The sequence below is a fragment of the Condylura cristata genome, unplaced genomic scaffold (assembly GCF_000260355.1).
Source record: "Condylura cristata isolate star-nosed mole 26May11 unplaced genomic scaffold, ConCri1.0 scaffold00015, whole genome shotgun sequence".
NCBI classification, from domain to species: Eukaryota; Metazoa; Chordata; class Mammalia; order Eulipotyphla; family Talpidae; genus Condylura; species Condylura cristata.
In genome coordinates this window covers 35,749,250-35,759,188 of record NW_004567116.1, presented here as the reverse complement: position 1 = coordinate 35,759,188, position 9,939 = coordinate 35,749,250, and the positions used below count along the sequence as shown (strand labels likewise).

At 47.9% G+C, this 9,939-nt stretch overlaps 1 protein-coding gene across 1 annotated transcript; it reads left to right on the top strand.

Annotated features, from left to right (window-relative positions):
- Positions 1–2,328: 2,328 nt before the first annotated feature.
- Positions 2,329–7,617, top strand: CNGA4 (cyclic nucleotide gated channel alpha 4). Its single transcript, XM_004683114.2, has 6 exons — positions 2,329–2,489; positions 2,646–2,747; positions 2,935–3,041; positions 3,357–4,002; positions 4,740–5,089; positions 6,709–7,617. The coding sequence occupies exons 1-6, from the start codon at positions 2,428–2,430 to the stop codon at positions 7,143–7,145; spliced, it is 1,704 nt and encodes a 567-aa protein (XP_004683171.1). The 5' UTR covers positions 2,329–2,427; the 3' UTR covers positions 7,146–7,617.
- The last annotated feature ends 2,322 nt before the right edge of the window (positions 7,618–9,939 follow it).

Below are 9,939 nucleotides of genomic sequence, written 5' to 3'. Positions count from 1 at the left end.
CCCTTAGAATGGAAGAATGGGCGTGGAAGAGGCGGGGTAGTAAGAAAAAGCAGGTCCGAGAGGGAGGAGCCAGTAGGTGGGCGGGACCTGTTTTTTAAAAAGCTGAGCCCTAGAGCTATGGCTGGTAAAGCTATTTCATTTTTCACCTAGTGGCGCCCGTGGCTTGGTATTGACCAATCCTAGCTCACCCAGCACCTGCTGGCTTCACGATCTCTTGGACACTGTCTTATTTAGTAATTCAAGGAATACTGAAGAAGCACCTCTGTGTCAGGCGGGACTCCACATCAATTAAAACTAGCCTCTGGCCTCAAAGTCCTTAGCCCTTTAACTGAGGCTATTGCAAAGTAGTGTGACATGTGCCACCAAACAGCAGCACTCGGCATAATTTGTGTGGATACAGGATGCAGACAAAGTGCAAAGAGCTTATAGAATGCTTCCAGGAGATGATGTCTGAGCAATCTTAAGAAACCAACAAGAGTGCAGTTAGGTATGAGAGAAATGAAAGTTTCAGATACGGTCTGTGGTTTAGTTGAAAGAATTGTAAAAATTCCAGTTTGGGTCATTGTACCCTGATTATATAAGTTGGCAACAGGGGTATATATGTGAGGGCTTTTCCAAAACTTTCTATACTGTTTTTGTAACTTTTCTACAAGCCCAAATTAGTTCAAAATATAAAGTATTCTTTATAGAAAAAGAAATGGAAGTTGCAAACCAAAAGATCAGCATATACCAAAAGGCAAGGAATAACTGACAACATGTTGAGGTTGCTATGGGAACTACAACCAGTACATATCTGGAGCCTGGGGAACAGCAAGAGGAAACAATGAGATGAGGCTGGAAGGCACAGAGATCTGCTACTAGAGAGCTTTGTAGGCCATGTTAAGGAGGTTAGATTTTATCTTTGGGACATTAGAGAACTCTACCTTTTAATGCATGGCAAGATTGATATAGATCGAATTAGAGTTGTAAGGATGCAGAAAAATGAGTATGTGTGTTACCCCTTTCCGTGGGGACCACCCTGTTACATGTGGACATTAGCAGTTAGATCTGATGAATTTGAAAGGAAAATAAAGATTAAAAACTGATGTTTTGTTTATATCAGTTCAAACACAGGCAAAACTAAACTATGGTATGTTAGTGGTTATAGATATCACTTCCAAGAAACTCTAAAAGCACAAATCTGATCATATCCCTTCACGGGATCCCCATTGCCTTTCAATAAAACCCAAGCTTTATAAAATAACTAGTAAAGATTCTCCCTAAACTGTTCTCTGTCCCATTCAGTCTCATATCACATACTAGCCCCTCAGATTCTCTACAAAAACCAAATGATGTTGCTCCAGTCACCCATGTTTTTTGAAGCCTATGCCTTTGTACTCTAAGTACTTTGCTTCCAGTGTTTCTCACTTACCTATCTCTATGCCTGCTAAACTCCTATTTACCCCCACAGAACCCAGGCTCAGGTGGGACCTTCTGAATTACTACAGCAACTTCTGTGCATCAGACTGATGTGCCTATCTATCTACTTGCTGAATTTCTGGAGATTAAGAGTTGTGTTTCATTGGTCTTTTATCTTCAATACTAGCCATAGTATTGGCCTGAATCATAGGTGTTCTGATGATGGCATGTTGACTGAGAAAGATGATAGTAGGAAAGAGACATCAGTTTAAGGGACACATTTTAAGGTTTTTGTTTGTTTTTTGTATATAGGAGATATTTAAGCATGTGCACTGAAAGAGGCTGAGGATCTAGAAAGCCAATGGAGTAGCTTTAGTAGTTTTAGTAACTATAGGTATCAGGAAAGGAATAAGGACAAGACACCCAGAAGGCCCAGTCCAGCAAGAAGGAGGTAAAATAGGTGTGGATGTTGATAAGGGTGCAGATAACGAAAACAGAGTTTGTCTTATGTGATAGGTATTCTTTGTCCCTGGAGACTAGTTTAGTACTTGGCAAAAATAAACCATTCAGTAAATAGTTGCTAAATGAATAACCAGTGAGACCCAAGCAGAAAACTTGCACAAAGTAAAACAGAATGAATGTCTGAGTGTACATGTGAATCCAGGCCTTTGACCTAGAAGGCCCTTACATAGTTCAGTTTAGGGGGAATAAGAGGGAAAGGCAAACCTAAACTTACCTCTGAAGTATGCACCCCCACCTTCTCCAGGGACCTCATTAGAGATGTTTAGCAGGGCAGGTGTGAGCCCAGGCCCTGAGAGACAGGGCAGAGCGCTGGAGTCACATTGCCTCCGCCCCATCAGTTACACAGGCCTAGTTCTGTTGCTAAGAGCTTCAGGAGCTAAAGACAGGAATTGCAACTGGAGACCAAGGGCCGCCTCTTCCAAGCCAGCAGGCACTGGCCCCTACTCCTGAAGCTGCCCACCACAAAGGCCCTGGATCTCTCACACCCAGGCACCAGGCTGCAGAACCATGAGCCAGGACAGCAAAGTGAAGACAACAGAGTCCAGTCCCCCTGCTCCACCCAAGGCCAGGTGAGGGATCCTGTTCTCCTGGTTCAGATCTGTCCTCCTCACTAGCTAGAGGCACCCCTAATGCTTCTTGGCACTGATTCCTCTTGGCACCCCTGGTGACAACCTCAAAACTAACAGGTGAATAAAGGAAACATGTTGTCTCCCTCTTTCCCACAGGAAGTCGTTGCCTGTCCTGGACCCATCTGGGGATTACTACTACTGGTGGCTGAACACTATGGTCTTCCCGGTCATGTATAACCTCATCATCGTCGTGTGCAGGTTTGGTGGGGGCCTGAAGGAAGGTCTTAAACAGAGACAAGGGATGAGGCCCAGGGGAGAGAGAGGTGGGCCCTCGGCCAGGCCTGAGGAGGGATCAAGGGCACTAGGAGCAGTGCTAAGTGGCTTGGGAAGCCATTTCAGGCAACAGGGTGCCTTTAAGCCAGTCCTCTCTGTCCCTACCATGCAGAGCCTGTTTTCCTGACTTACAGCATAGTTATCTGGTGGCCTGGTTAGTGCTGGACTATGTAAGTGACCTGCTGTACCTACTGGACATCGTGGTGCGCTTCCACACAGGTCAGTGACCCCCAAGGAGTCAGTGACCCTGTATTCCTTCTTCTCTTCCTAAGGAGCACTTCTTAGTAACAAGAAAGTCACCTTGTCCCTGATAGCACATGCATATATCCCTGTGTTTGACAACACCCCTATGCTCACCCCAGAAACCCTGGTGTAGTTTTATGCCTACACTCACTGCCTCCCTGTCCTGTCTAACCAGCCCACCCACACACCAGTAGGGAAACAGTTAAGTGCCCTGCCCCAGCCCCACAAATGACCCACCCCACAGTTGAGACCAGCCCAACTTTCCACTTCCTCTCCCCTTCAATCCTCCAGGATTCTTGGAACAGGGCATTCTGGTGGTGGACAAGGGTCAGATCTCCAGTCGCTATGTGCGTACCTGGAGCTTCGTCTTGGACCTTGCTTCGCTGGTGCCCACAGATGTGGCCTACGTGAGACTAGGTCCACACACGCCCACGCTGCGGCTGAACCGCTTTCTGCGCGCACCCCGCCTCTTTGAGGCGTTTGACCGCACTGAGACCCGCACGGCTTATCCAAATGCCTTCCGCATCGCCAAACTAATGCTTTACATTTTTGTCGTCATCCATTGGAACAGCTGCCTATACTTTGCCCTGTCTCGATACTTGGGCTTTGGACGCGATGCGTGGGTGTACCCGGACCCTGCTCGACCCGGGTTTGAGAGCCTCAGGCGTCAGTATCTCTATAGCTTTTACTTCTCCACGCTGATCCTGACCACGGTGGGGGACACTCCGCTGCCAGACAGGGAGGAGGAGTACCTCTTCATGGTGGGCGACTTCCTGCTGGCGGTCATGGGTTTCGCCACCATCATGGGTAGCATGAGCTCCGTCATCTACAATATGAACACTGCCGACGCAGCCTTCTACCCCGACCACGCGTTGGTGAAGAAATATATGAAACTGCAGCATGTCAACCGTCGGCTGGAGCGGCGAGTTATCGATTGGTGAGGGTGCTGGGCTTCCAGATGGGACTGGTGAGGGTGCTGGGCTTCCAGGTGGGACGGGAGGATCTAAAGAAGGTGGGGGGTAGCAAGGGGTCATGTGGCAATTTGGGGGAGGGTGGCTTCAAGGTGGAGCTTGGAAAAGAATGCCCTCCACTACTTTGAGTAGGACTTAGTGGGAGGGTCTGGGTACAAAACTGCTAGGGAAAGGAACTCATGCACAGTCAGGATAACCTGGACACAGGGAATGAAAACTGTCTCTACCTGGTAGGCCTTGAGACCTGGTAGGAGTAAGAAGAATCTCCCCAGAGGATGGCCAACAAGATGGCTGATTATGTCATGGTAGTTCATGCTGTGGGGTGAGCATGAAGTGTCACCAGGCACAGGAGCTAGAGCAGAGAGCTGCTAGAGAGTAGAAGTGTTGATGAGAGAAATAGAAATGAGTGGGATGGTACCAAACACCACTGATTGGTAGGTAGAGTACAGCCCACCAGCTGGTGATGAGTATCTATTTCAGTGTCAACCGGTAGAGATTCCATGTCCTGGTGGAGGTAGAAAAGGCCAACACATATCTGTGATCAGCAAAGGAGATTGTGGCTGAAGATATTCAGCAGTCAACTGTCAAATGAACCCATGAGCTCGCAGTGTGATTGGGCCCCTGACTGAACCTGAGCTGAGTGAACGACATCCGGATAAGGATGTAGGGGCTGATGAGGAATGGGTTCTGTCCTTGCCCCCAGGTACCAGCACCTGCAGATCAACAAGAAGATGACCAATGAGGTCGCCATCTTACAGCACTTGCCTGAGCGGTTGAGGGCAGAAGTAGCTGTGTCTGTACACCTCTCTACTCTGAGTCGGGTGCAGATTTTCCAGAACTGTGAGGCCAGCTTGCTGGAGGAGCTGGTGCTAAAGCTGCAGCCCCAGACATATTCACCAGGCGAGTATGTCTGTCGCAAGGGGGACATTGGCCGAGAGATGTACATCATCCGCGAGGGCCAGCTGGCCGTGGTAGCAGATGATGGCGTCACACAGTATGCTGTGCTTGGCGCAGGTCTCTACTTCGGGGAGATCAGCATCATCAACATCAAAGGTGAGCACCCCAGAATTTTTTCCTGGTACAGGTTGAGGGGAAGAGTGGTGAGGACAGCAGACACAGTGCTGAGTCTAAATAGTGTGCCAGGGTTTACAGATTAAGAAAACCTGGCCCTTGTGTGAGTCACCAGAGGTTTAGAAAAGAAAAAGAAAAGGGAAGTTCTGTTTCCTGAGGCAAAACTTGGCTAAGGCAAGTGAGCAGGTTGGATCCTTAAAAAGAGAGAGTAGACCTACTCTGTGATGGACAGCAGCTGACCAGTGGAAAATTACAGAGATGATAATAATGCTCTATTCTGTTATAATCAATAGCGATTATAGTAGTTAACATTTACTGTATGATTGCTACCTGCCCTACTCAAACTGCTTCACACGTACCAATCCATAAAATTCTCACAGCACCTATGAGGTAGGCACTACTAGTTGCACTTTAAAGGTTGGGAAATGGGAGCACAGAAAGGTTTGGGAACTGGCCCAAGGTCATGCAGGGAATGAATCTTGGGGTCAAGTATAAGGAACAACTTTTTCACAGTCCACTGGAAAGGAACCCCAGTCCTGTGGGTACTGTATACCAGTTCATTTATGCCTCTCACCAGCCCTGGGCAGCAGGAGCTGCTATGCCCAATCACTGAAGCCACAGGATATGAAAGGGGGTGAGTGTGCTCTCTCTGCTTGGGCCTGGGGAAGAGGGGTCCCACTGTCTAATTGTTCTAAAGGGCTCACATCTGGTTTCCAAACAGATCTCACATCCTGATGCAGTTAGCCACTGTCTGCTTTACAAGTTATTTGCATTTTTAGGTCTGTTTCTTCACCTGTTTAGCAGGAATGAAAACTCAGAGTTATTTGTGAGGATTCAATAAGCTCATGGGTGAGAGATCCAGCACAGGCTGGCTTACAACAGGTGGCCATCAGTGGGTCCTTTCTATGGCCCTTTGAGCTGTAGGCAGCACTCAGCCTAACCATCCTCTCATCCAGTCCCCACAATATCTTTCTAAAATACAAATGAGATCATAGAGACTCCCTGATGAAAATAGCCCAATAACTTCTCCATCCTCAGCACAATGTGGGTGTGGGAACTTCTTGTCAGGGCTTACTAGACGCAGCAGGATGTGATGTGACTCTCTCCTGCTCATTCCAGTCTCCTCATTCCCTGTACCTCAGCCAATACTGCTTTTAGTTTTGCATCCATCGAACTCCCTCTTACCCCCTCCTCTACTCATGTTCCTCCCTCTGCCCAGCTGCCCTCCTACACACTCCATCCCTCTAGTACCTCCTACTTGATCCAGTCAGCACTTTTTTCCAAGTTCTTTGCCTTACAGCTTGTTAGGGAATCTTTGCCTGTTTCCTCACAGCCCCGGATACCTGCATCCACACTGCACCAGTGACACTGTTATGTAACCATCCAATTAAACTGTCCTGAGACTGAATTCTTAGAAACTAGTCACAGGCAGACCAGCACAGGGCCTTCTTCCCAGTACACTACTGAATAAAAGAACTGATGAGGCAGGAAGAGGCTCAGAAGCACAAACATGGAGGTGAGGATCCTGGTTCAGCAGTGAGATGCCCCCTCACGCCCACGCTGACTAATTATCCCCACCTCTGTCTGCCCACGGGCCACAGGAAACATGTCCGGGAACCGCCGCACAGCCAATATCAAGAGTCTAGGCTATTCAGACCTGTTTTGCCTGAGCAAGGAGGACCTTCGGGAAGTGCTGAGTGAGTATCCACAGGCCCAGACTGTCATGGAGGAAAAGGGCCGTGAGATCTTGCTCAAAATGAATAAGTTGGATGTAAATGCCGAGGCAGCTGAGATTGCCCTGCAGGAGGCCACGGAGAACCGGCTGCAAGGCTTAGACCAGCAACTTGATGATCTACAGACCAAATTTGCTCGCCTCTTGGCTGAGCTGGAATCCAGTGCACTCAAGATTGCTTATCGTATCGAGCGGCTGGAGTGGGAGACTCGAGAGTGGCCCATGCCGGAGGAGGCAATTGAGGCAGATGATGAGGGTGAGGCTGGGGAGGGAATGTCCAAGGGTAGAAAGGACAAAGCTGACTAAGAGATCCCCAGGCCCAGAGTGACTCCATCCTTATCCCTGGGACCCCCACTTCCAAGTCAGTCCGGAGTTGTAGGAAAGCCTGTCTGCAGAAATCTGACATCTTGCATGAAATGGGTATGTAGACACCCACACAGAGATGCAGGAGAATACCATATATCTCACACACACACATGCGTGCACACACACACACTGCCCCCAAGACTGTGTGTTCCATATAAAGTGCTCTGGGGTTCCCCTTCTCAGAGCACAGATGTTTCTTACCAACATGGATACATCTTACACCTGCATAGCATATTCCACTCAACCGTGCACCCCACAGACACATGTACTGAGACTCACGCGTCAATAGATGAACCAAAGCCTTCCCTCGAGGGCATACACTTCTGAATATACAAAAGCAGACCCGGGCCCTCTCGTTCCATGATATCCTTTAATGCCCCCCATGTGTCAGGTCCACACTTGTACCCTGCAAGTTGCACTTCAATAAAGTATTTGCCACCTTACTGAGAGCACTTGTGGTGCTGATGGAAAACGACAAAGCCAATGTGGGGCCAGGATGAGTTCTGTAAAATGCTAAGTCACAGGGGTAAGGGTGAGGACTGTCTGGTAACCACGAGGTTGGATTCAAGAGAGGGGGGTCCTGATAAGTTGGGAATCAGTGCTGAGCCAAGTCAAAGCAGGCAGAGGCACCACACTGCTCTAGGGGGGCACAGATCTATTCACAGCCACACCAGCAGTGCACCTTGGAGCAGTGTCAAGGCCTCTGTCCTAGGAGCACTGGAGTGCAATGTAGCCTTGTGGGCCAGAGCACATAACACCCATCTTTTTCCCTCTGCTGCCGCAACCCTAGAACTTGGGGAAGTTCTACCCTTGTTCAGGATTCCCTAGAAAGAGTCGTTCCCTGGATCACTCAACCTGGCCCTGGCCCATGTGCCAGTTGTTGGAACTAGCCGTGATGTTGGCAGAAAGTCAGCTTTTCTTCTCTGTACAGTAGTCCAAAATGTAAGATGGAGAAGAGAAGCCCAGCAGAGTGGAATATCATGTTGTGGATGACTGGAGATGAGGCATGTGGGGTGGGGTGACTTTGACTTCCTTGGAAGGAGGTCTGCAGGTTGGGCAAGGAAGGGTTTGGGGTCTGTGGGGAGGAGTTTGGTGCCATCTCTGAATGAGTCACCTGGTGACTTTAGCCCTCAGGGCCTGGCCAGCTTGGGGTTTTGAGCTAAGTCAGGCGGTGTTTTTAAATATGCCTGGGATTTAATTTATAAATGTGACTGACAACAGAGATGTCAATGTCATCAGGAGAAGAATTTATGACTGATAGTCCCTAAGAAGGGGGCCATGATGAGCTCAGCAAGAACATGTGAGGAAGCACCGGGTTAGGGAAAAGGCTTCTTGGGCAAAAGGCCTTTATTGCTATAGGGATGGAAGTTTTTAAGTGGGATGTCCTCTATCAGGCAGGAAGCAAAACAGATTTGGGGCTCATAGTACAATTTTTCTAGCACCTGTTAAACCAGACCACAGGGAGATGTGAATCACTTTGATCATTTTGGCCCATGATTCCAAGAGGCCAAATAATCTCTTAACAGAACATCAGGTATGATTGTTTCAGATGGTACAAAAGAATGTAGGGTATAGAGGATGAATCCTTAGTGCTTTGGAGGCCGCATATGTGGGGAGCATCTGCTAACCATGTGGTCGAGGAAATGTTTCCCCAGAGTTGTTGGTACCCTCATAACTGGTCAGCCTTTGAGTGTGTTGGTTTTAGGTGACACACATGCACTCAGAGATGAAGGACCTGGAACAAAACTTTCTTGAATAGCTAAGGGAAGTGAGGCTATGGCAGGGTCCAGGTGTCAAGGGAGCTTATGACGGTCAGGGCGCATGAACTCGTTTAAAAGTATGTGGTTATTTTGTGATAGCTTCTTCAAAAAATATGAGCTCCATAGGGCTGGCACTGGGTCTGTCTTGTTTATCTCTGCATTGTCAGGACCAAAGTTGTGCTCAGCACATAGTAAGTGCCTAAAAACACCTTTGACAGCTGAAAAGGTGAGAGTTGAAGAGAGGCCTAATGTTGGAGGAAGATGTATGTCAGTTTCTCAAGCAATTTTTGAACTGTCACTGTCCTCAAATTGTGCTGAACTACATTGGGTGGGTTTGTTACAAAGGCCATTTTGGTGACATCCAATGGACTTCAGGAGCTGAGGATGTTCTTCACTGCATGCTACCGTGTGTACATCTCCCCCAAGTAATGGTTCTCTTAGAACAGGTGGCCCCTTCTACATCAGATCCTAGCCTTCAGCACAGGGAGGGGGATGACTGGCCACCTGGCCTATCTTGAATGCAGAAACAAAACTCTCCAGTGCAAGCTGTGGCTCTTCACTGCCTCTGCTGTTCAAGGGAAAGGAGATTAAATTCCTCCTGGTGAAGCCACCACAGCAGAAGACACCTTTCACATGAGCAAGTCCATGCAGGTGTCCTCTAGTTGTGGAGGGGTTTCCATCACTATGTAGACCATGTTATTTTCACAGTTTGGAATCAAACTATATACTTACAGTTGGAAGAAGGGAACCAAAAATAATGATCATTATCATAGCAATAATATTTTAGTCCAAAGAACATTAGCTATTCTATATCAAGCACTAGGATAAGTACTTAGCCATGTGGCAGGAAACTATTGAGATATTCATTTGGGTTCTGTTCATTTTCTCTCTCTTCCCATCATAAGAAAGTACTTAGCTCATTGTCTCTCCTAGACATAAACCTTTTTGAATTTCAGGGTCAAAAACAAATTTTC